This window comes from Panonychus citri, unplaced genomic scaffold, assembly GCF_014898815.1.
Source record: "Panonychus citri isolate SS breed McGregor unplaced genomic scaffold, ASM1489881v1 Contig00115, whole genome shotgun sequence".
NCBI lineage: Eukaryota > Metazoa > Arthropoda > Arachnida > Trombidiformes > Tetranychidae > Panonychus > Panonychus citri.
In genome coordinates, this window is record NW_026515520.1 from 53,450 (window position 1) to 80,698 (window position 27,249).

Below are 27,249 nucleotides of genomic sequence, written 5' to 3' on the forward strand. Positions count from 1 at the left end.
ATGAAAAAGATAAAAGTGATTCCAAGATGAGATGAAATTTCATTGTCAGGATAAGAAGAAGAAGAAAAAAAAAATGACTCAATGTTATCATTCTGTTAATATTTTGTCTTTTGAGAAGAAAATATTTTATATCATTTTGAACTTTTATCAGAACTTTTTCTGCTTCTCTGATATTATTGAATAGACGATGAATGTTCACATAGCGGCTCATTGATTTTCCCTGATTTCAGATTAGTTCAGTATCCATCAGGCTCTTTACCTCTATAAGAACTTAAAATTTATGCAAATCAATCCCTGGAAAAAAAACTTATCAACTAATTATATATTTCATCTTGTTCTTGGCGGTGGAAAAATATTCATAAACCTTTCATGGTTCCAGAGTTGATTATAATTCTGATAAACTCATTGGATTGATAAAATGAAGATGATAATTTATCTGAATAATTAGATATTGAATTAATATCGCCTCTAGGAGGAAGATAATAACTTTTACATAAATTGGAATTGAAATACATGATAAACAATCATGAATCTTTCCATTTCAAAGCAAGATTAATGATTTAAGAGTCAGAATTTTGAATAGACACCAAAGTTAACCTTTTAAATTATTCAATAGTTTCATATTATTATAATAACAGATTATACCGATGATAACAACAAGTTCAATGGCAATTAAGTTATTCAAGTTTAGAAATGAATCCAAAGTTATTTCTCAATTATGATTAACAAATTACTTGATTGTTGCAAATGGATCATCGTCACACCTTAACCAGGGAGTTTTTTTTATAAATAAATAATCTGTGTTATATTCAGAGTTTTAAGATTATATCTCAGGTGATTAAACTTAGTTTCATATTAGGAAAACCCCTCAGGGATGAATTGAGTAACTGAGAAATAATCTCGTTTTAAATTGAAGTTCAAATGATGAAATCTCGTTAATTGTAATGATTTTTTTCTTTAATTACTCAATTAATTTATTATCTATGAGCGATGTTTGTTATAAAACTTTATTCCGAGGCTTGAACTTTTAATTTTCTGGTTTAATTTGTAAATTCATTAGGATTCTGAACCTGAATTCTGAAGGATTTGAAAAAAAAACTTAATTTTGTAAGAAATTTTTGCAAACTTGAAGTGATTTAGTGTAAATAATGATAACCATCTAATTATCGTGATAGAATATTCAATTAGACTTTTAAATTAGACGTAAATTTATTTTCATCGAAATGAAATCAATAATTAAGAAATGAACTTTAAATCAGTTTACCTTACCAATAGTTAATCAGCTCAATAAAAGTAATCCAATTGATTTATCAATTGATTCATCAATTGGATTACTTCAATAATAGCTAGATGTTATCAACAGAAATAATAATCCAATCTGATTACTTTGAATAAGTCTAATGATGAGCTGAATCACTTGAAACTCAGAATTTCGATTCAAATGTTCTGATTTGGCGCGAACAGTTTGTCCTGAAAGCGATCACCATGGTACAAGATATAAAGATCATTTTGATTGCAATTCCCATGGTGGAGAGTCGATTGATCTAAGCTTTGAATATGATGACTGATATTTGTAAACATTATTCGTTTCCATTTGAATTATGTTCAATATTCATCAAACTTTTTTTCCTAAGTTTAATATTTTTCACATGAACTTTTCTCATGAACATGATTGAAACTCAATAATTCTCACCCAGTGAAGCTCACCATGCGATAAGAACATAGGGAAGCTACATTATTAATCTTGAAGGAATGATGATGATGAGAAAAAAGTAAACATGAGATTGAATATCTAAGAAACTTTTCCTACTTAGATATGAATAAATATTCGATTATTTCAAGAACATTATTTATTTGGACATTCGAGAAACAGTTACAATGATAAGAAAAAACTTCAAAATGTCTCTCAAAATAAGATTGAAATTTCAACCAAGCAAAATGTTCCCAAGTAACTCAAATAGACTGAATCTTAATCTGTATATAATACTCTGAGTTTCGGTGCTCTAAGAATTTACATAGTAATATTTCAAAGTTCTGAAAAATCATCGATTTTTTTTGCTCTCCTCAACATCGATTATGTTAAATAAAACATAGTCTTTAAGTAGCAATAACAATTCTGATTCCAATTCGACACATGAGAAACTTTTGTTACCATGATATTGATGAAAAAAAATCGTTCAATTCAATAATTTATCTGTTGCAACGATTATCAATCATTTCCTGGTAATCTAACAAATTGATATAACAATCTAATAAACTGAATAAATATCAAAAGTTCTGACAACGATACTTGAAAAAAGATAATATCACAAAACCTTAGAATCGTTAAAACTTTATCCAATTTAAGTTTCTGACCTTTTATTGTTATTATTATTATTATCGCTTCATCAGCAACAATTGAACATTTTCAGAGTGAAAAATCATTATTCTTGGGAATCAAATATTGATATCATGAAATTTTGCAAGGTAAGAGCTTCTTATTAATGTTAATCAAATCAATGTAATAATTTGCTAGAAACCAATAAAGTTACCAGATTACCACAATTACATTTTCAAGTTGATTAAAATGATCATGATGAAATATTTTCATCAGATTTAATCTTGATAACATTTTCATTTCAACATTAGTTGATCAATAATAATAACAAAATAGTTCATTACGATCATTATGTTACCAAATTTATTATAATCTACCCTGAGGGCAGATAAAGTTCAGTAAATAAGTACAGTTGAATGAATAGAATCTGAATCAAATTTTTGTACTCAGGAGATGGAATGACAAATATTCATGACCAGTGAAAACTTCCGCTGCATTAACCTTAAAATAACCTTGTTCATGTTACTTTTTTACCATGAGTCGTTTTCTTATCTTATTTTTCTCTATCATCATCAGCATTATCTTCCTCGTCTTCTTATGTTCTCTCTCTCTCTCTCTCTCTCTCTCTCTCTCTTGCAGTCTCCATCATCTTCTACCCTTTACTTATCCTTTTTCACTCTTTTCCTCATCTTCCTCTTTCCACTTTGATGTTTCTTCATCAAAACCTTTTTTTCATGTTGTACACAAAGAGAAAAGTATTATAACAACAACAACATGATGATGATGATGATGATGAACAAGGAAAAAGGAAGCAACCAAAATGAAGATAAAAAGAAGAGGAAAAAAGTTCTTGTGAAAAAACATGTAGCTCAGAAAAAGAGAATTGAAAAAATAACATAAAGATTCAGTTTAAATAGATTATCTTTTACTCGTTCTCATATTAATTCGGATTCCTTGTTATTCTCGGTCTAAAAAGATAATATTTTAAGGCCGTTTAGTTGAATTTTAAGTCATTGAATGAAAAGTTCTATTGATCAAAAGTCATGATTAAACTGATGACGAAAACATGTTCATATTTTCACCATGATATTTACATGATGTTCAGAGAAGAAAATTATTCTCTACTGGTTATTATTTCTGAAAGAAACTTAATTCAGTTTTTATTTTTCTTCTCCTTCTTCTTCCTGATTAACAAATGATAAAGTTACAAATTTACATCAACTTTATTTCCATGATGATGTTGATTGAGATAGAAAATGAATTAAAAGAAGAAGATGAGAATTGAAATAAAGATGATGATGCAAAGAAAGAAAAAAAAGGAAAAAGGAAAGAAGATAAAATTCTGTTTAATCATCACTATCATTATCTTAATTCAGTTTCAAATTAATTCCATGATATAATCTTCATGTTTTCAACAGTTGAAAATCATTATAAATTAGTTTCAACTTTTCTCTTAGATTTTTTTTTGTTCATTCGCTTCAGATAAACTCAATTCTGTGTCTATTGAGATTCTGTCAACTCAGATAATCCATGATTACCAGTAGATAAATTATCTGATCACAGTTAGTAAATTGCCATTGATGAATTAAAATTTCTAATAATATCATCTCTCTCTCTTAATCGATAACAATTACTTTTTAAAACGTCATTAAGATTTGATTGAAAAAGACAAGGATAAATTCAGTAAATTGATCAACTTTTATCATGATTTATTGTAACTATTAGCTCATTTTCAATGGTTCATTGTTCATGATACTTTCTGAATATCTAAATTTGAATGAACTTTCAATGAAGCCACATTAATCACTATGATTAAATATATATTTACTAACGAAACTAGTAACTGGATTAATTAATTGGTTCTGTGTGAGACATTTACTTGATGGTAAAAGTTTAAAACAACAATTAATGATAATTACTTTTTAATCTGTACAAAAAGACAGGATTAAATTTACATCTTTCATTAAGATGGAATATGTAATTAGTTAATTGTTAGGAATATTATTTCCAACTAAAACTAGTGAAATAGCATTTGAACGAAACGATAATTAATCGTAATCAATTTGTTTGTCAATTCTTCTCGTTAATCAACTGACCGATCTTCTCGTTAAATGTTGGTTTCGTCATCTAATTGATTAATTTATCCGATATTTAATTTTCAGCCAAATGGATTAATGATTAAAAGAAGAGGCTTAATTTTTAATGGAAATCGTGTGATAATAAAGTTTAATAATCACATGTAATACATTAGGGATTTAAAGTTAATTAATAATTCAATTTGCTTGATTACTGTTTATACGATAAAATTTAATGATAATAATTAAAAATCATCTTCTCCTTACTGACCAACGACTCGAAGTGACCGGTTAAATGTATCGAAAGGTCTGATAACAAGTTCGATATCGAAAAGATTTTTTTAAATTTCTCTTAGAACATTAATCGTACCGAAAACAACCTTAAAACTATTAATACTTTCACCGAGTTTTTTTGTACGTTAATCTAATAGTTAATTGTCTTTAAATTGATTGTTAGTTGACCTTATCAAGGTAATTGGATTAATATTTTTATCAGGGAAAAAAGTTATCGAAAAAGTTTTTGCAAAGTTTTGTAAATGACCAATAAAAAGTGATTACTTTGAGCTTCGAGATTGTAACAAGAAAAAAAAATGCTGATTAAAACATTGATTCAATTCCATGCCTGATTAATCAAGGTTGAGTGATTAAGGATTATCTCAAATAATCAAAGTTAATCAAGTTTTTTAATCAACTCTCAAGGGGTTTTGATATGTTTATCATTCAGTTGCTGTCACCATTTGTCAAACTTGTTCCCCTTGACCATAACTTTTGAAATCTTAATAGTTAATCAACTCGGTTATGTTCATCATTTCCGTTTCCACCAACACCAAAAAATGTATATAACTTTTTTTTCACAGAACTTTCATCTTCAATGATAAAGGATAGGAGAAAATTTTAGGATCTTAAAGCCGATTGACAATTTGACCTTAAAATTTATATCCGAACCTCTTAATATAAACAACTAATCATGATGAATTAGACATACTTAAGATTGAATTAAATGAATGAAAAACATTTCAACTTCCGCTGAATGATTTCTAGAAAAACTTCCGGTCAAAGTAAATCTTTTCCTAAACTTTTATTGCATCAAACAAATAAACAAAAAAAATGGCCACATTTTAATCCCGATTTCCGGTCACTAGTTCATCTTCATTGAGCACATTGATACACGATAGTTAAGCTTCCGGTTTAAGATAAAATATATACAATGAGAATAGAAAATAAGAAAAGAAAATGTTATTAACAGTTATCTGGGTTTCTTTTCATGAATCTGTCAGATTAATCTGAATCAACGATAAATGTCTGAATCAAAATCTACAATTCAATTGGATTGAATGAGAAAATTTTCCTTCTCTCATTTTCTCAATTAAATTGATCATCTTTTCATCATTCTCATCACAATTAAATTAATAATTTACTCTCATGATCTGGTCAATGTTGATTAATTTTTATTACCTTAAATACTGAATTGGATCAATGAACAATCAACGGAAGTTATTCAATTTTAATCCATTCTTATTGAATCAAATTAAAATAGATTAATGTAAATAATTAATTATTGGTTTAATTTAATCCAATTATTAAGCTTTGATTCATTGGACTTTCATTATGGTCCAATGAATTCACCTAACTTTCATGATTCAAATGATTATCGTTTCAAGATTATCATGTTCATTTGAATTCATTGATAATCAATTGATTAATCCTTCATTATGTTCAGTGAATAATGATAATCATTAATAACAATCAGTTAATCATGTAGATACAAGTTAACATTGTGTGTGAAAGTAACAATCAACCTAATCAAGATACTAATTATTTTTAATTGTTAGTTGACAATGAAAAAAAAAAGAAACTTGAACATAATTTAGACTCAATTTGATTAAGAAAAAAAGTTCAATCAGATAAACATCATGATCGTGATCAATTACCAATATTTCATGTTGAGTCTGATTAGTTTAATTACCTGTAATCTAATATCATTAATCTTACATTGATCAAGACAATTGTCTTGATCAATCATGTTAATTGTGTTTAAAATGATGTATATCTTAATAAGATAAATGGATTATTACATATTAACAAATTAGCCAAGGTACATTATTAGTGTAATAGTAATAATAATAATCTTAAATGAACTGGATTTAATCAATAATTAGCTAATCAGTAGATTTGTTATTCTGATTGTAAGTTAATCCGTTAAGATTAATAATAGAAGGAGAGAAAAATATTAACCCAACTAATCAAGTTAAATTGCGAAAATGAAAACGAAAAGCTCAATTATATTAATAAATGAACAATCAACGGATTAAGGACTAAATTGATCTTTCATATTAACTGAATTGAAATAAATCGATTCGATTTTGGTCATTTTGTCGATTTAATTATAAGTATTGTTCTAAGGCCATTTTATCACGAACGTGCCGATTAATGCAGATCAATATTGTTTTTTTTTTTGGTTCACTCTCATTCTTAATCTCCCTTTTTCTGTCTTACAATCTAATCTGAACATGAAAATTACATGATGATATCGTTTCATGGATGGATAATCACGTTCGAACTACTTTAACACGTTCTAACCATAACTCTGCACTCATGCATTTTGAATCAACTGTTTCCCGCCTTGTGAGGCCAAAAAAATTCGAGTGAGACAGTTAAACATTACGGGAACATGAAACACTCTCACTTATCGATTGGTTTTAACGTCTCAACGATTCAAGAATTGAATTCAGTTTCCATTTTCCTATCGTTAGTGTTGACGAAACTTTTTTTTTCTTCCTCATCATCGTATTCACATTTCACTTTTGTGATAAAATTATGTTACTTTCTGTGTTAATTTTACCTTTACTTGTTTCCATGATAAAATGTGACGACTATTTTGGTGATCATTCAGAATTCAATGATGAATATAATCCAAAGAGTTATGATAATCCACCAAATCCTCCGAATAGCAGATCCTATGCTTATCTTGCTAAATGGTATCCACACTTGAAACGATTCGTTGGTCGAGGCTCAGCCAATGGTAACAGAATGTATCATGATGATTCACTTGGAATCGCTTATATGCCAGGTAATGAACAAGATTCAGATGGACCATCAGTGTACAATAGTAACAACGATTATCGAGGTGACTCGATGTATGGACGATATGGTTCAGATTCATCTGAATATCGAGGATCAAGGGATCAGGAAGATTCAGAGAAATTTTATCCAAATGATCAAGTGTCCCCTGGTTATCGTTCCCACTATCAATCAAATGGATATGATTCTAATCCTAATTCCTACACTAATCATCATAATCACATTGAAAATCCCTACGGTTATTCAACTAATCACAAGGAATCTTATCAAAGTTCACCACAATTTAGCTTTGGACATTCACTTAATCATCATGATAAAAAGTTACCTTTTGATGACTATTCTTATGGAGCAAACAAATTTGATTACGATTGAAAATTTATCCTACAACAATCAGTTAATTGCTCTCCTAATGTTATTTACTAATTATTGCCAATCAATCAATCCTTAATTTTTCACACTACTCAATCTCTCTATCTCTTAATTGTAAATGTAATCTATTCCCAAATAGCTGTTTTAATCATCAATACTGTTTCCATATCATCTTAAATTGATTAATTTAACTTAATCACCATTGTAATTACTGTAATCAACCAATTAAACGAAAAAAAAAATTTTTTTAATCGCATTAACAATCGTTGATTTTAATCATTAACAGTTATATCTTCGTTACAAATTGATCTTAATTGATTAATTGACAATTGAAGACATCAAATGATTTGCAATTTGTTGATTGTAAACTTCCTTGATGATTGATTTAATTGCGATTGACTTTTAATTTAGTTTTAAGTTGCTGACTTTTTTTCTCATCCGCACCCAATTGTATTGTCATCTTGATTCATTGATTAGTTGATTATATGAAAAGTATTATTTTTCTCATTTGTTAATTAATCTTGATTTAGTCAATTTAATTGTTTCTCTTTTTTTTTTGGTTACTGAAAGAATCAGTAAACAATCAAATGTATTTATGTTAAGTTTCCAGCTCATTGATAGTTAATTGTCATTTAATCACTTTTACCATTTGAATGACAATTAAAGCAAAAAGGATTAAGATTTAAATGAAGAGTTAACAAGGTCAAGATAAAAAGAGACAAAATGATCAGAAACATCAACAATTGATGATTATAATTAAGATGATCATGTTGAATGATCAACTTGATGATACTAATTAACTTTGACAGTAAACGTTTGATTTTGAAAACAATTAACTTTTCAACTCGAGTAACAACAAAACTTTTGTTTACTTTTGTCAAAATCCTTTGGGTTTAATTTATATAATTAATTTGCTCATTTTGATCACAATTAACTTATCACAATTGCTTAATTTACTTCATTAAATTGTATTCAATTTCAATGAGAAAGAAACTTTTTAATTGTGGATAAATTTGTCCACAATTAATCAATTGATTGTTTATTTGATTGGCTTCTCATTTGATTTGAGTTTAATGATTTTATTTTCAAGGTAATTGTATTAATAAATTTGATTGCTTGATAGACAATTGAATTGATTAACTTGATTATCTAATGTAATTTGATTATGATATTGTTGATTGTTGATCGGAATCTATTAAAAGTTAATTCAAACCATTAAAAATATAATAGTTTGTATCTTTTTAATATTAAATTGTCATCGTTACTTTGATTGTCAATATCAAATCAGTTAATTTTTTTGTATCAATCTGTAGTAATCAGCTTAATAGTTTATTGTAACAGTTATAATTAACTTTTAATATTTACCAATTTATTTAATAAATCAGATTATTGGATTAAATTGTAATTAATGAACATAATTTAACACCAATGCTTAATATTATTGACATTATCGGATATTCAATCTTAATTGTTAATCCTCATGGTTATTAGTTTCATGTTGGTGGTTGATTATCATAAATCATTAGAGATTTAATTTGTATTAATAAATCACTATTATCATGTGTATATGATTTACAATTAACGGTAAGAATTAAAATTTAATCATCGATAATATGATTTAATTGAGTTTCCGGTTTAAATTGTAAACTCAATCATCTAACTATTGGTAAATTTCAACCCTGAACCTTTTGAAAAGTTAATTGTAATCACATTATCCCAAAACCTTTTTGATTGTTAATTTGAATTAGTCTTAATTGTAGATATTTGAACATGTTTGACTTAAATGTAATCCAACAATTAACAGTTAATTTCAGGAAACATTTATTAATGATAAAGTATCAGAATAATTTTTAAATTGTTCCATTTGATTTTTTTCTGCTTCCAATTGATTGTTAAATTTTTCTGGTTTATTGTAATTAGTTGATGAGTGTAAAAAAACAACCAATTGAAATCTAAATGTCACTTAATTGTTGGATTAACATTTTAAACAATCATCATTAGCTAACCACAAATTAGATCCTAATATTTTTTTTTATTACGGAACATTAAAAAACAATTAAATGATTGAGTAGACAATTAACTTGATTATGACAAGTAAATTTAATTTACTTCCATCAATCAAATTGTATCAATTTTATATAAATTAACCTGCTAATTGCTAAGTAAATTTACATGGAGAAACTTTCATGAGACATTATTTAATTAACTGATTATTTATGTACAATTAGTTAATTGTTAATAATTTATATTGTTTTCCTTTTCCACATTTGGTTAATTTGCTTGAGGGGAAAATAAAAGACTCGATGTATCAACATTTAATTGTTATTATAATTGAGAAAAAAAGGAAAATGTTTTCATTGGAAAATCTAATCATTGATTAATTGATTTAATTCCTTTAATTGATTTTTATTATCAGAATTAATCAGTAATTGGTGAGAAAGATTCCCATTCAGAACTTTCCTCAATCGTTGATCAATATTGTTCAGATTAATTCCGATGGTTCAAACAGTTTAATCTAATCCTTTTCTTTAATTGTTATCGTTGATTTGATTAATCAGCAGAAAATTACTCTTTCTCTCTCTGCTAATTGTTCATTGATTCAAAGAATCAATGATAAACTAATTGAGATAATTTAACATCAAATCAAGTGATTTACCTAACAATCAATTAAGAATCTTATTTAAAGATCAATGTAATAGTTAATTGACAATTTTCAACAATTAATATTAATATTAATTGACATTCTGTAAACATTAAAAACTGAATCTTGAAATTTGTATTAATCAAATTTACACTCGAGTGATTTGAACATAATTTTTCATTCAAACAATTTGATTAATTGTAACATGAAAAAAAATATGTTATATGATTTAAAAGTTTTCATTATCAAAAATTTGATTAATAATTAAGTTTTTGACAATTAGTCTTTTCTGATTCATTCATTCATGATTATCATGTCATCCATAATCAACCAAAAGATAACATTGATTGTCCAAAACAATGGAAACTAAATTATAAAGAAACAAAAAACTGTTAATTATTTGAGCATCAATAATGTTTTTCACTTAGAGTTAATTGTTATTACAATTTCTATTCAATTTCTGTTATTAATTATGATTAATTGGCGATATTTGTATATAATTAAACTATTAGGGTAAACTCACAATTTAAACTTGATTATTTTCAAGTTGGGATACTTGATAATCCCAAGAATTATTTGATTGACTAGTTAATAGTTGATTATTTAATCAAAATATTAAATCAACTATTGGACTACCTTTGATTAAATTACTTTTGAAATTGTTGATTATCTAGTGTCAGTTTTGTTTTCTTGAAAAAGGATTAGTTAAACTGTTTCTTGATTGTGAATAGTGTTTCATTAAATTGATTTAATCAATTGTAAAAATTGGCGACAGGATGAAATCATCAAAGTGATTAAGTTTCCGGAGATTAATCTGAATTGTAATCGGTGGAAATTGATGATTAACAACAAGTAATGAGTCAATTGTTGTCATTCCGTATAAACTAAATTGTAAAATATTTAGTCGGAAAATATGTCAATTAATGAGGTATTTTCATTAATCCACAAGCAAATTGAGTAATTGATTGATTAGGTTGATTTAGAAAGTAACTAAACAACAATTACAATTAAAGTGTAAACGGTGCCATCTATTGATTGAAATTCTGAATGTAATGAGTTAGTTTTTTTGTACTTCAAACAATTGATTGAATTACTTTTCAAGACAATTGAAAACACTTTCCTCTGATCAATTCAATAATTAATGTGATAGCTGGTTAACAGTAGCAGATTCAAATTAATCGTCCTTGCTTTTCACTTGAATTAAATAAATTGTGAGTGATGGTAAAACTATCTCTTGATAGGATATGATCAAAATTGAGCGACATTTTAAAATGCAAGGTACGAATCAGCAATCAGATAGATAATTGCAAGTAGATTTCCTGTTTGGCAATTTTTACAATTAAAACCAAAGGAAATTTGCCAATAATCATAATCAACTGATTCCAAATTGATGGTAAATCGTGAATCCCCTTGGAAAATGTTCAAACAACAAGCCCTTCAAGTGATGGAAAAAGTCACCATATCATCTGAATAATAAGAGGAAAAAAAGACAAAGAATATAAGAGAGAGAATGAGATCATGTTAACATCATATTAGATTAAAAACTATTAAGAAACAATCAATTAAATACATAAAACTCACCGTAATCATGATCAATAAGATCAACAATATGAAGAGATGGCAATTGGGATAAAGATACTTAAGAGATGATGATAGGCAAAGAGATCACTTGATTAGTTTAGATGAGAAAAAAATTAGATAATAATTTGAGTTTTATTCTTAACCAAAGCCAGAGAAAGGGCACACCTATTGATCCAGTTGATTGGAAATAATTAATAAATTGAAAAGAAAAGAAAACAAATTCAGATTAACCAACGATGATTAACAGTTAAAGAGAAAAAATTGAATAAAATCAAAAAAAGAATAGAAAATGATAAGTGTGATTTTTAGCGAAAAGAGGGAAAAGAAAAAAGGGAAAAGAAAAAAAGAGAGAGAAAAAGAGAGAAGAAAATTGTAAACAAACTGATTCTGTTTACCGCCGAGTTCAATTGCCATTTATTTCTTGTTATTAAATAAATTAATCTTCTCTTAATTGTTGCTCATTTTAATTCTAATTAATGTTACTTATTAATGTTGTTAAATCTTCTCGCTTTTGGATAGTATATTTTTCTTCGCCTCGTATTGGAATTAAACTCTCTCTTCTTTCTCTGATTTTCTTTTCCATCTGAGATTCTCTGTGTTTATCTTTTCACTTTTTTTTCTTCTTCTTTTTCTCCATTGTTGTTATTATTGTTCTTTGTTTTTGTTTATCTCTTTTTTTTCTCTTCTTCTCTTCTTTGTCTTCCTCTCTTCTTCTGTAAAATACATGAAAACAAGGATGGAAAAAACTCTTACCATGGATAATTTACCTGTTCTTGTTTTAGAAAAGATATTTTCTTACTTAAGTTTACCCGATAAATTGAATTGTCTAACAATTTCTAAATCATGGATGAACCTTACAGCTTCAATACTTGATCGACAAAGTATCCTTAATATAACCTCATCTTCATCTTGTTCATCTTCATCTTCGTCAACTTCATCTTCTGCCTTTTCATCATTCTCTGGTTTCCCATCGACTTCATGTTGTCTCGATGATTATCATCAACCAAATCGAACTGATATTGTCTCATTGAGATCTCATTGTGATCCAAGTTCAATTGTTAATTTAACCAAATGGTGTTCCAATTTAACTGTTATCCGTATAGATGATTATGATTGTTGGTCATCAAATTTAAATGGTAAAGGTGGTTGGCTTGGTATTTTATCATCTCTCATCTCTAACATAAATCACCTTAAATGTTTACATTTACCTCATTTCAGTGATTCTTTGGCGGTTGAAAAATGTTTACAATTAATTGTCGATTCTCATTCCCAATCATTAAGACATTTATCAATCAATGATAATATTAGTGAGAAGACTCTTAATTTAATAAGTAAACGATTGATTAACCTTCAATTCCTTGGTATCTATGGACAGGTCGTTCAATGTCAAGGTAAGGTTATCCAGTGAAAAGTAATAATAATAATCAACAATCAGTTGATTTTAAATATCCTCTCAAATGATCATCATCATACTCATATAATTAGACCAAGAATTATATACACACAATTACAAAACGAAGCCTAGAATATAATTTTTTTTTTCATTACAAGAAAAAAAAAGTAAACCAATCGATATAAAAATAGTACAAGATAATAAAATTTTCATCTTGATAATTTATCATCAGTTTGAACCAGAATTTAGGTCTTATCCTCCTTCCAGTCACTTTTCATGATACAAATTTGCAAAGTAATATTTTAAATCTCTCCTTTGAAAACGAATGAAAATCAATTGGAATTCTTGATTTTCCAATATTCGTTACCAATATAGTTGATATAATATAATATATTTGAGAACAATTTACCTTAATCAATTTACTTTTATTTTAATCATCAACATCATGCAAACAGAGATAGAGAGTAACGATAAGAATTTCCAACTTTCTCTGTTCTCATTTTTTTCCCCATGAAGTTCATCCAATTGTTTCTGTTGCCTTCTCTTTAAATATTATCAACCAATATCTCTCAGCACAATTATTGATTATCTTATCAATTGTTATTGTCTTTGAATGCAAATGAACATGATGATGATGATGATGATGAATGATTATTATTATTATTTCTTATGAAACCTTGTCGTGTGTCTAACAATTGACATTATCAGTATATTGTTTTAATCTTTGCAACAATTTTTACCTTGATGGATCAGATTATCTCTTCCAATTGATTTCATAATAATCATGATTAACATGATGATGATCACCATAGTCAACGCCCTATTCACATCACCTCATTCGATGTGACATTGAATTTCCATCTATATGATTTATCTCAGAAAGAAAACTCAACAACGACAAAGAACAACAATAACAACAACAACAAAACGAAAATTTCATCGAAAAATTTTTCATTCATCTTTATTATTTTTTTTATCTCTTTTTTTTTTACTCATATGAATCAAATATATTTACGTTCTTAACATGATAACTCAATGGAACGGAAATTATATTTTTCTACTTGCTCATTTAATAGATGTAAAAATTGATACGATCATTGTGATGATGGTTGAGTCAACAATTTGGAGGTTAAATTTGACCAATTTAATTACAATGAAATTGCTCATCTTAATCACTTCGTTACTATTGTTATGTATCAACGAAACTCAGGAAACCGAGGAAATTAAAACCTTGGAATCTTGTGAATAAGTTGAGTGTTTTAATCGTAGCTATTAAAAGTAATAACTAATATCATCAATTCTGTTTGAAGGTTGACACAGATTATTTCTCATCAGTGATCAATACAATTAATTAATTGTAACCTTATTAACTAATTGCGAAACTAGTTTGTCAACTAAATTAAACTTTCTCTTTTTTTTGTTTTCCCTAATATTTACTTTGTTTTTATGTTACATACAAAACTTACACTTTTCCAACTAAATTAATCACATTACAAGTAATCAAAGTAATACAATTAACTGATTTTATATTAATTGTATTATTATTATTATTATTTAATTTTCCAATTGACCCTTTTCAATTTATTGATTTACATACTGTTCATTGATTAACTTTATATTCATTAATCATCTGATGAGTAAATAGTATTAATTGTAAATAACATGAAAAAGGTAAACGTAACAATCAACTTGATTGTTACTTGTTAATTGTTATAATACAATCAGAGAAAGTGATCAAATGATTGAGTTAACAATTTGTTTGAATATCGTTGGAATAGCGGGAAATTTCAATTGACCTTGTCAAGATCAAAGGGTGTGTCAGGTTGTATTTTAATTGTTATTAACTTTCAATATTTACAGTTATCAATTAAATCATCATGATATTAATCATTTTTCACTTTCATTTGTGTTGATTAATTTTGTATTTGTATTAATATTAATATTATTATTATTGATTTTGTTTTTATGGTTAATTGTATTTGTAATCATTGAATTAACTTTTATTTTGGATTTTTTTTCTGCTTCTCTTCACAATTTAGTTAATCAATCTTCATCTAATTGATTTACTTGTAAGTGTTAACTTAACTAACTGATTTCAATGATATCAAACTTTGGGTCAGTTTGTTGTTGGATGAGTTTTCCAATTAAACCTTTAAAGTTTTTGATTGGTATCATTATGATTAAGAAACGATTTGATCATGGTGATGATAATTACGATTAAGATGATCAGGATAATGATGAAATTGATGATGGCCTTAAGCCTTCAACTTTGTTGATTTCATGCTGTTCGTCTATTGAATCATGTTGATCTAGGTCGATGTCTCACCTCAATTAACATTAAATTGTTGTTGATTGTTGAAGAGAGAAAGTGCTAATCGTTATTAACCAGTTGATTATGTTAATTTAAATTCAGTTGATTCAATTTTTTGCTCTCTCTCTCTCTCTCTCTCTTGTTTTATATGCGGAAAGTTTTGTCGAAAAGAAAAAAGTTAAATTAGACCGTTCATTTGTTCATTTGTTCAAAGTTTAATGTTAATTGTTGTTAGTTAATTGTAAATGATCATTTTCAACCTTGATTTGTGATGGAATCAGTGTTTACCGATTAATATCATGATATTTAATTTGTTATTCTGTTGTTTTCATGATCTGACAATTTTGATTCTGCTTATGGGCTTTTGGTCATTAAAGCCATTTCAAGGTTAACCAGATTTTATTTAAGAAAAACGGTTAATTAGTTAATTGATTTTAATCAATTTTCTCACTTTTCCCATTGATTGAATTTTACAGAAAAAAAATGATTTACCTTGATAGAAATTAATTTCATCTACACTTGATAATTGTCATTAAAAACTTAATGATGATGATGATGATCAGATATTGAAAACGTGATGCTTTTAATTGCAATCAAGTTTATGATGATTACGATTAAATTGTTGAAAAAAGTTTTCAATCAATGATTGATTTGTTTTTGGAAAAACAAAACGATTACTTAAAAATAACAATTAACTGATTCAATTATAATCATTTAATATGTATTAATACATTTTATATCAATGTCTCTGTATATATGAATTGAGTTAATTGTTTCAAATTAATAATGATGATAAATTCAGTGTATCTAATCAGTCAATATGTTTACAATTAATTTGCCAATGTTGACTATTGATGGATATTGAAGGAAATTTTTGATTGTTGGAGAAATCTAGAAACTCAATTGATTAACTAATCTTCTGTATAGTATTTTGTTTGCTTTGATGATTAATTAAACTTTTAATTGTATTTTGATTACAGGTTATAATGATTGGCCCAATCAACTGGGAACTAAATTTAAAGGACTTCATTTAGACCTTGGATTTGATGACATAAGTAACTTTGCAATACTTTGTCCGCTTCTTAATCAACAATTAACCTGCGAGCGATTAACTCATCTACTATTAACAACCACAACAACCAATTTATTTCATCAGATTTGCAGTAAATTACCTAATCTGGAAAAATTGACAATCTTTTTATCCGATGAAACATTCAGATTACCTGAGACTCATGTTCTTAATCATCTTGATTCGTTAACATTATCCGTTTGTGTTCAAGAAACATCATTTGGAAACGATGTTAGTTTAATTAATTTCTTGGCACCAATTAAGAATTTGCAAAATCTTTCGTTGACAAACTTTTATGTTCGTCGACACTTTTTCGAAAATCTAATCAACGTAACACCAAAGCTTAAAAGATTAGCTTTAAACGATGAATTTACTCAACGTCGACGACCCTTAATGGGAGATGATCTTCTTAAATTAACTCGACTTCACAGTTTGACCCATTTAATTATGGAAGTTAAAGAGATTGACATTCGACAAAACCATGTAATCGGCCTATTAACCGCTCTGAAAGGTTCACTGGAACATCTTAAATTATCTCAATGTAAAAATCTAATGTTGGAAGAGGATTTTATCCGAAATGTTTACGATTTAACTTTACCTGGACCAGGAAGTGTCGCTAAATCACTTGATATAATCGCTGGTTACATAAGAGACAAAAGTTTAGAATCTAGTCAACAAACTAATATACAATATAGTTCATTTGGAATTCGCCTTTTGTTGAATAGAAAATAATTTATTTTCACCAATTAACTTAATTGCAAAGCAATAACAATCATCTTTGTTATCATGATAATCTTGAGGAAACAAAAAGTGCAACTTGAAGAGTAACCAATTCAGTTAAACGTCATAACTATTAATACATTGAACCGACTCGAAGTGCCTTGGAAAATTAAGACACTGATCAACTAATAAACGATTGATTAATGTTCAAAATCAAAGTAATCATTGAATGAAACTCTTAAAGTTTTAATTGTTGCAACTAAAAAACTGACGTGATCATCAAAATTATATGATAATTATCAATCTGTTTGCATTTTTATGTTTATTTTTCTTGAATCAATTTTTGTTTTACTTATGTTAAATTACCATGTTTTCAAATTGTTAATATCATAAACTAATTAATTGTTAGCTAAATTAACTTAGTTGCTTCAAACTATTATCGCCTATTAAAAGCAATAATTGTTATTCACTTGATTCATGTGAGCATTTTTTGTCATTTGGGTGAAAATATGAATTAGTTACAAATGGAAAAGTTGATTTTTATAAGACAGTTTATTTATCGTCATAATTAATTGTTGACCGATTGGATTAGAAAAATTTACTAACTATAATTTAACAAAGGCCTTTACTTGTTGTTGGAAAAGCTTTTACAATTGTTGAATAATTGATTGGTTGAAATGACACAATTATGTGGGGATACAGTCGATCATCACAATTTGGTCCGTAATCTAATCTTCTAGCGACTTTTATTGCAACCAAAAAGGTGATCAAGATGATGATGAAGATGATGAAGAATCTTGATTAGACAGCGAAGAGAATTTTTGATAGAAATGATGATTTAAGTGTACAAAATGGAAATGATGATAAAATTGGGATTCATGGAAGGAGAGAGAGAGAGAGATTAGTGAAAATGAGTTTCCAAAGTAGTAAATCTATTGATCATCCATTTTATAGAGAAAAATTTGAGAAAGAAATGGGCAAAGAATAGCAAAAAAACAAACGAAATTATTAAATATGGTTTACATCAGATTAACCTCTTTTATGAGATGAATCAAATTCAATATGAAAATTTACAATAAACAAGCTTTCTTTGTATTTTTCGCATCCTTCATAGCATAAGAAGTTAATGAGACCTTCAGTAGTATTTGATAAACATTTATAACAAGTAGTAAAATGAAGGTTAGCGGATGTGTCTCCTTTTCAATGAAGAAGATGATTATGAAAATGATTAAGATGATGATGAAATTGGTAGTTTTGATCTACTCTTAAAGATGAAGTGCTATCACGAGTTTTGTTTTAAACAGTGCTACCACTGCATATACGAATTCATTTGTCCTGGTTGGATGTATTGTTGCTGTGGATGATGTTGTGGTGGAGGTTGTTGTTGTTGTTGTTGTTGCTGCTGTTGTTGTTGTTGAGCCATTGGAGGTCCTGGTTGACCTTGAGGATGATGTCCTGCTTGTGGATGTAATTGTTGCCTCATCACCGAGTTCATCATTGCTGGATTTTGCTGATTCGGAGCTTGTGGAGGGTAACCTTGATTCATACCATGTCCGCCCATTTGTTGATCCATACCTTGCATTTGCATTGAATTGGAGTAAGTCATGTTTGGTGGTGGCCCTCCGTAGTTATTTTGAGGTTGATTGGGCATATGATGCATTTGATTTGGTGGCATATTAACATTTTGTGGAACCATTTGATTAGTTGGAGCCATTTGTTGGTACATTTGATTGCTTTGCATTTGGTTTTGTTGTGCCATAGCCATTTGAGGTGGTGCTTGTGGAGGTGGTTGAGGTTGTCTGGCTCTCATTGGCCGTTGCATCATTATTTGGCCTCTTTGGAACATGTGTTGAGGTGGACCTTGATTTGGAGGAGGTCCACCAGTTGGACCCATTGGTACAGACCCTGGAACTGGTCCAGGTACTACACCGGGAACCGTTACTGGGCCTGCGACTGAAACTGGACCTGGAACTGGACCTGATATTGGTACGGGAACTGGTCCTTGATTTGGTATTGGACCACTGTTTTGAGGCATGTAACCTTGGTTCATATTGGGTGCTTGTGTTGGCTGTCGACTTTTTATTTGACTGTTTAATATTGCCTTTGGTTTACTCATTGGTCTCTCATAACGATTAGATGTTGGTCCCATTGGACCTGGATGGAAGAACGATTGATTTTGTTGATGAGGTGGTCCAGGTGGAGGCTGTGGATGTTGTGGACCAGGTTGTTGTTGACTATGACTATACCATTGTTGTGGTGGTTGCGGTTGATGTTGAGGTGGACCAGGTTGAACGTAATTTTCATAACCACCGGTCATTCTCATTGGAGGAGTTTGTACATTTACAGGTACTAATGGAGGAGTCATAGAGTTTCCCACCACAACTGGACCAGTAGCGGCAGCGACAGCATTCTTGGGGGTTCTTTTCTTTCTAGTGGTCTTTGGTTTCTTCGCTGCAGTTGCACGTGGACTAGAAACCTCGACCGGAGTGTCTCTTTCTCGTTTTATTGGATCGTCAGGAATAGACATCGGTATTAGAGTAGGTTGAGGTGGAATGATTGGTGGAGGCACAACTGGTGGTTTGATATCGTTAAGTATGGAAGGCGGAGGAACAGGTGAGGGTTCGGGAGCATCTTCAGGAGGTAACGGAGGATGTTCAAGGTAATAAGATGTCGGTTGCTTGAAAGAGTGAGTATGCCAAGCAAGAACATTGTGATTCTCTTCACCTCTTAATGGTTTTCTTTCAATTCTAACAGCTCCAAACCAAGACCAACTAAGAGGACCAGGATTCTTATGACCTTCTAGTAGATCCCAAGGTGACACTTTCTGCTTTTCAGCTACTTGTAAACCTTGCTTCTTGTCGATAGAATCGAATCCAGCAATTTTATTACCTTTGGTATCGATTAAACTGCCCATTGGTTCACATGTAATAACTTCACATTGTTGTTTACTAATAGGTAAAAGTTGTTTCAAAAGATCAACTCCAAGACCAACTTTATCGAAAGCAAACTCTTTCTTAAGTTTTTTGATAAGATTTTGATATTGTTTTCTTGTCTCCTCTCTGGATTCAGAAGTCTCTGAAGATTGAGTTGTATGTATCAACACAGCTAACATGTCTAAAACGGTGGTGAAAAGTTCATAACTTTGTTGTGTTTCAACAACTCCATTACTGATCAATTGTACGAATAAAACTGCCCAATCGTTAATGAGAGAAGTAGATTTTTGAATCATATCGAACATTCCACCAACTAGGCTCAACCTTAATTGTAATCCCTCTTGGATGTTTGTAACACGGACTTTTGGATCATCTCTATCGTGAACAGCTTGTTGAAGTTGTGAGAATAAAGAATTGAGAAGACTTTCTCTTTGTTCATCTTTACCACGGAGGCACATGAGCACCAATGCTAAGAAAGGAGGATAACTTAGCAAAGAAGAGGGATTATTACCATTTCCAGAGCTATTACTTTTTTGCTGAGAGAAGCCTCGATCTTTATTCTTAGAATAGGAATATGAGTTTTGTGAGTTCGAAGCAGACATCCAATTACCAGATTCTAAAACATTAGCAGCAACTTTAAGTATTTTTCCTTGTACTGATGAAGGTAATTTAGATATTAAAGGTGATACCAGCCACACTCTTGTACTTTTACTTTGCCATTGTCCTTCATTGCCTTGTTTTTCACTTTTACCACTCTCATGATTAAGGTTACTTTTAGAACTTTCTTCGCTCGATTGTTGGAAAAAATCTATGGTCGCTTTAGCCACCATATCCAGCCAGTTACCAACATCAGTTGGCGGTTTTGGTGTACAGCATTGTGCATACATTAATTGTAATTGAAGCCAAGATTGTCTAATTGTCCATTCGTCAAGATTTTGGAAAACTCTCGTGATTTGCTGTTTTGGTTCGAAGTCTTTGTCAACTGGTGTAGTAGATTTAGGGTTGCAAATCATTTGTAAAAGTTGCAACGCTTGTTCTGGAGTTAAACTGGGATCAAGGAATACATCTTGCTTCGTAATTACATCAGGATCTCTAAGACATCGTTCTAATATCCATTCTTGACTACTAATCTGTCGGAGAACGTGTTTGGCAAATTCATTGAGACCTGCAGCCTCAACCACACTTTCTGTTTTTTCTTTAGTTTTATTACCAGTTAAACTGCTAAATTGAAGAAGCAAAAAAAAACGTGATTAGTTATGGAAAAAACATAAAATTAAGAATTGTGGTTAACTTACAGAAAATCATATTCGTTGTACTCTTCATCACCCATAAGCGAGGAGAATTCATTTAGATTAAGTTCTTTTGAGCTCGAGTTTTCAATCTTGATTTTATTCTCTCTATTTGCATCAATTGAGTCGCCTAAATTTGAAAAAAAAATCATTGATAATTAATGAGAAGAGTTATGGTTAATTGTGATTAATTAAATTACTTACCTAACACAAGAATTGCTTTTAGTATTGTTAAAACTGCTTCAACTTTCATACTTATGTTTGCTGCTGCTAAAAGGTAACGATCACAAGGATGTTTTATCACGAAAAGTGATCTATTGTTACCTGGCACTGAAGTAGAAGGTGGAAGATTCGAGGGCCCGGGGCTAGTAAGGGAGTAAAGTGTAGTAGCTGGTGTTGAATAGACAGTATTAGATGATAAAGGAGGTTCAGAGGAGCGAAAGAAACAAAGAAGAATGTGACAAGTTAATCGAGCACCAGCTTCAGCATCTTGACAGCCTCCCCCAGTCGGACTAGCGGCAAGAAGTGAGGGGAGAGCGCAATGGATCACAAAATCTTGAGGAGAAAAACATCGACGTGCTATGAGAATACAGGTGAAAACTGCAATGTTATCGTGAAGAGAGATATCAGAAACGCAAACTTGAGTAAGAACTTCAGCAAATCCACTATTCTGTTTGTAAGAACAGCAAAGAGCTTTCAACACTCCGAGCCATTCACTCCCTAGGGCAGGACACCGAGAAGATAGTTCAGCACACAAGATGGAAAGGTCATTCAAACGGTTCGCATCTTTAGCGGTTGAAACAGCGTGAACAGCGTTACAGACAAAACTGTACCTGAAATGTGCGTTTTCATTGAGCTGATTAAGATGAGTTATATCAATTTTCATCTTAGGATTGTTGATATATTCGCTCATGCATGTTGTGTTCCAGGAAAGTTTTACGGATGAAGGTTCTCGCGTTGAATGGATATTCTGTTTTACTTTTTGTCCAATTGAGTTAAATAAATCAAAGTATTTCGACTTTAAATGACTACAGTTGGTGTAAAGATCATAAAGATAACATAATATACATCTTTCAGCGGATGAGCAATCAGCAGGATTAGAAACACTTCTAACAAGTTTATAAAGTCCTTCGAACACTGTTACAGTCTCTTCTTGAGAGACTAGTAAACATGACTGGTACCTGTAGAGTACACCGGTGATATAAAGACCAATTTGTGCACAATAATTACCGACAAGAATGGGACATTTTTCAGTGAGCTTCAATTCAACATCAGGCATTTCTTTAAGAAGTTGTATACAGAAATCGATAAGCCCGTGAATGTTGAGAGCCATTTCCATAAGATCAAATAAAAATGCGATAGCTTCAATCAAAGGTAAATGAACGGAAGTACCATTTGCAACTCCTTCAAACATTTCAATACAAGCAGCAGCACAACAAGATGTAACAACGTGTTGATCAAAATAAGCCAAACTTTGAAACTTGTTTAAAGCCGTTTCGAAGCTGAAACTTTCTTTCTTCTTTACTTTTGCTCCTTCGCTAATGTCCATAGATGATTTTCGGCTGAATAATTTCAATATTTCTTTGGTAGTCTTTTTAACTATGTGCCTGGCATCGTCACGAGCTTTACCGACACCATATAAAAGTACATGCCGCTGATTACAATCATGATTAGTAGACTCATCTTGGGGTAAAGGGAAGTGAGTTGTATATAAAAGATGCCTCTGGACATGAGTCCGTTGTCCAGTTTCTTGTTGTTGTTGCTGTTGTTGTGGTTGTTGTTGACCAAAGCCCATATTAGCAAGGAGATTTCCAGCTTCGTTCTCTTTTTCTGAGCTCACTGAGTCTGGTAAAAGAATATCTGTTAAAGGATAGAATCAAGTTAATCAATAATAATACTTAAAACTCCAAAGGTAAAAACAATGATGAAAAATAATAATAAAATACCAGAAAAAAAAGGTGAAATAAGTATGAAGGTGCATTTTCAGGCCATAATAATCACATGCAATTAGTATCAGTGTTAGTCAGGGAAGTTGATGAATATTGTTGAAAGTTAAGAAAATTAAGAATTCAAATTTTTAGAAGAAATAATTTTGAATACTGGAAAATAGTAAAAGAGAAAAAGGTTGAAATAATTACCAGTTTGATCATTCATATTATTTTGTTGTCCTTCTTTAATATGTTGTAATAATTTATCTAATTCAGAATCTAATTGTGCATCGTCCATTTCCAATTGTTGTACATCCCAATTACCCATTTGATCAGATCTGGCACTTGCGGATGGATCAGTGACTGGTTCGAACATGGGAAGAGACGATTCAGATGATCTATTTGGAGTATTAACATCAAGTGAACCTGTCATGTTAGATGTTGGTCCACTTAAAGAAGGCAATATACTAGCCGAAGGTAAATTTGGAACAAAATTGGTTAAACTTGATTGCTCAGATTTGTTCGTAATTTTCATGTCAGAGATTTGAGGTAACACGGATGAAGTGCTCGGTGAATTAGCAAATTGTCCTCTGGAAATAAGAGCACACATATAAGCATCGTGAGAAAATACATCACATCTTATCAATTCACCAAATAGTAGAACAAGGTTAGAAAATGCTAATTTCGATTCTGGATTTGAATTTTTATCGTCCCAAATTGGAGCGTGAGTATCAAGAAAAGACATTAATAGATCTTGATAAATTTGTTGTGGAGTTTCAACATTTGGTGAAGATAAATCTGCACCTTTGCATCCGTTTGTTAAAGTTGAGTCAATTTCTTTGTCATCAGGTTTGTCATTTTCTTTTTCAGCTAATAATTCATTTTGTCGTTTTTCTAATAATTTTGTCACTACCAATGCTCGATGTTCCCCAGTTCGTTTAGTTGTTACCGCCCATTCACAGAGCAATTTTACAATTGATTCATCTTCTGAAATGATTTTCTTAAGAGACTTTTCTGAAAGGTCAGATTTTAGAGCAGACGATTGATTATTCTTGAATATTGCAGCGTAAAGAGTTTCTATTGAATTATTTGATTCAACTTTTTCAAATGAATGACGATCCAATGAATTTAGTGTATTCAAAAGTCTATTTATAATTACGCCTGGAGCAGTTTGTTGAGATCTATCAGAACACCATTTGTTTTCTACAGAGCGACTTCGTATTCTTATTTCCTCTTCTTTAGCTCTCAACTCTTCACGTAATTGACGATTATGAGGTCGAGCTGGCATAGGTAAAACGGAAGGAGGACATGGAAGATGATCTAAAGGTGACCCATTAAGAGCTGGAGATAAACGCCCATCCCCATGCCAGACCATTGCAGTTGGACATTTTAAAGTTATCACTTGAATGATAGCTGATAATCCAATGGCCATGTTACGATGATGAGGACAGCTCAAGAGATCACGAAAACTAGTTATCAATGGTTCAACAGGTGTATTGGAATTTGTGGATGAGGAAGTGGGAGACATTGATCTATTTGAAATAGGACCGTTTACAATGGAAGATGAACTTTCGTTAGGTGAAGGTGAAGATATAGATGAGCTAGATGTGTTCGATGAGTTTAAAGGTGAGACACTAAAACTTGATACAAGTTGGTTAAGCTTGATGGCACATTGATAAGCAAGCTTACGAGAGCATAACTCAGATTCAGTGAAATCTTCAATATATTGTAATATTAAAGTAACCACAACTCTCACCACAGGATCATCAGCTGTTTTTATCTTCTCTAGAATATCTAAAATCCAATTAAGAAATTCTTGTTTATCTAAAAGACCCTCTTCAAAAAGTGATCGGGCTAATTGACAGCAGTACTGCCATTGTTTTTGTACAACATCAATATTTATATTCGCTGAGCTTGGAGAGACACTGTTAGAAAAAGGTGATGGTGTAGCTGTTGATGTACTTCCATGATAGTGTTCACAAATTTTTTGATATAAATCACGTAAAAATCTACATAATATACCAGTCCATTCTTGAGATTGATCAATTACCTGCCGTTTTTTACTTTTATTGGCGGTTTCTAGAAGAGAAAAGTAGAAAAAAATTAATCACAACATGAGTATATTCTCAGATAAATTGATTGGTTAATTTTACTTACCCGATAATGCTATTGAGTATGCTGAAGACATTTTTATAAACCAATTTGCTTTGAACATGGGAACTTGGAATTCATATAATTGAAGAAAAATTTCTTCTTTCTTATTAAATATGGGCACTTTTCGCGAGAGCTGAGCTAATGTTTTAGTTCCAGAGGCAAGGTCACGAAACCAAGCATCAACCATAGTCTTTGATCGTTGGGTGACCAACCAAATGTTATCCTTTGGATTAATTTGTGGCTTCCTTCTTCCTGTATCTTGTAACGTGTTGAGCTCTTGTTTCTTTGATAAAAGAGCCGAGAAAAAAGCACCAAACTTATTGGGCGTAATATTTGCATTCCTTGACGAGCCATATTCTTCTTGTATAGATGGAAAGGTAAGAAAACCTTGTTTCACATTTATAGCTGTCAATTCATCCTGAATAAATACATAACAATAAAAAAAAGCGCTTTAGTAAAGGAAGAAGAGAGAAAAGATTGACATTTGAATTATTTTATCACATACCTCTTTTTGTTTAGGTTCTTGAGGATAAACATCAGATGGACCTAATTTTGGCTTTTTCAATGATCTCTTCTCATAAAGCCAAGAACTCACTTTACCAGCCATGATTGTATCTTAATAATTAACACAATTGATAAGTTAATCCGTTACTTGAATCAAAACAAGTTGACCCTAGTCATCAATTAATTAACATATAGAAAGTCAGGAAATAAGTAAATCTCTAGAAGAAGAAAAAGAAAAAAGAAAAGAAAAGAAAAAATTGAAAACGAAAGAAAAACAAATAAACACTCAGGTAGAAAAAATGATTGAACCAATGATTTAAAGAAAAATAATTAATTAATTGTAAATGAAAGGAGAGAGAGAAAGAAAAAAGATAATTAAAATTAAAAAGAATTGAGTTGAATTGATAAATAAGAAAAAAAGACAGAGAAATGGAAGAACAGAAAGAGGAAAAAGAGAGAAAAGAAAGAGAAACAAATTGAGTTAAAAAGCTCTTACCTTGTTTAATCCTATTTTTCTAGAAAACTTTTCTTTAAACGCATCTTGATCAATTAAAGTAGATAATTAACAACCGATTAAATTACAATAGGGTTAGCTTCGTACAGTTGGTAATTTTCTTATCGGGTTTTAATTAAACTAAAATAATAAATAAATTAAAAATTGATTGAAACATTGATGACATTTTGATGATATTTCAGCTCGGGAATAAGATTGAAGATTCTGCTGGTGGGTGGAGCCATCGCCGGCCATATTGATCGGCTCGCGGAGAAACGCGGGCTTTTCAAACTGTGCGATTTCTTAATCAAAACTGGAATTTAATTAAGTCGATTAGTAAAATTGAAAGAGAATTTTATTTAATTGAATTTAAACATTTGTGCTCAGATGT

General features: G+C 30.0%; 3 protein-coding genes across 5 annotated transcripts; 2 read left to right on the forward strand and 1 right to left on the reverse strand.

Annotated features, from left to right (window-relative positions):
- The first annotated feature begins 7,209 nt into the window (after positions 1-7,209).
- Positions 7,210-7,845, forward strand: LOC128390090 (uncharacterized). The gene has a single exon (XM_053349756.1). It carries the CDS (start codon positions 7,210-7,212, stop codon positions 7,843-7,845), a length of 636 nt encoding a protein of 211 aa, XP_053205731.1.
- Positions 7,846-12,466: 4,621 nt separating this feature from the next.
- On the forward strand, positions 12,467-18,031 carry LOC128390143 (uncharacterized). Its single transcript, XM_053349823.1, has 2 exons — positions 12,467-13,455; positions 16,749-18,031. Exons 1-2 carry the CDS (start codon positions 12,789-12,791, stop codon positions 17,567-17,569), a joined length of 1,488 nt encoding a protein of 495 aa, XP_053205798.1. The 5' UTR covers positions 12,467-12,788; the 3' UTR covers positions 17,570-18,031.
- A 59-nt stretch (positions 18,032-18,090) lies between these two features.
- On the reverse strand, positions 18,091-27,218 carry LOC128390142 (mediator of RNA polymerase II transcription subunit 12-like protein). 3 transcript variants are annotated; one of them, XM_053349822.1, is made up of 7 exons: positions 26,862-27,218; positions 26,367-26,583; positions 25,865-26,279; positions 23,918-25,786; positions 21,984-23,624; positions 21,786-21,909; positions 18,091-21,711 (listed from the first exon to the last, which is right to left on the reverse strand). In XM_053349822.1, the coding sequence occupies exons 2-7, from the start codon at positions 26,466-26,468 to the stop codon at positions 18,864-18,866; spliced, it is 6,999 nt and encodes a 2,332-aa protein (XP_053205797.1). In that variant the 5' UTR covers positions 26,469-26,583; positions 26,862-27,218; the 3' UTR covers positions 18,091-18,863. The 3 variants fall into 3 exon arrangements, with proteins under 3 accessions (XP_053205797.1, XP_053205796.1, XP_053205795.1); XM_053349821.1 differs by having other exon boundaries at positions 18,091-21,708; positions 21,984-23,639; XM_053349820.1 differs by having other exon boundaries at positions 21,984-23,639.
- Positions 27,219-27,249: the final 31 nt, after the last annotated feature.

Bases quoted from the DNA above. Each gene is read 5' to 3' on its own strand.
- LOC128390143 (XM_053349823.1), top strand. From the start codon at position 12,789: ATGAAAACAAGGATGGAAAAAACTCTTACCATGGATAATTTACCTGTT. The intron at 13,456-16,748 runs GTAAGGTTATCC...TTTTGATTACAG, and splicing joins ACAGGTCGTTCAATGTCAAG to GTTATAATGATTGGCCCAAT.
- LOC128390090 (XM_053349756.1), top strand. From the start codon at position 7,210: ATGTTACTTTCTGTGTTAATTTTACCTTTACTTGTTTCCATGATAAAA.
- LOC128390142 (XM_053349820.1), bottom strand. From the start codon at position 26,468: ATGGCTGGTAAAGTGAGTTCTTGGCTTTATGAGAAGAGATCATTGAAA. The intron at 25,787-25,864 runs GTAAGTAAAATT...TTTCTCTTCTAG, and splicing joins ATACTCAATAGCATTATCGG to AAACCGCCAATAAAAGTAAA. The intron at 23,640-23,917 runs GTAATTATTTCA...ATCCTTTAACAG, and splicing joins TAATATGAATGATCAAACTG to ATATTCTTTTACCAGACTCA.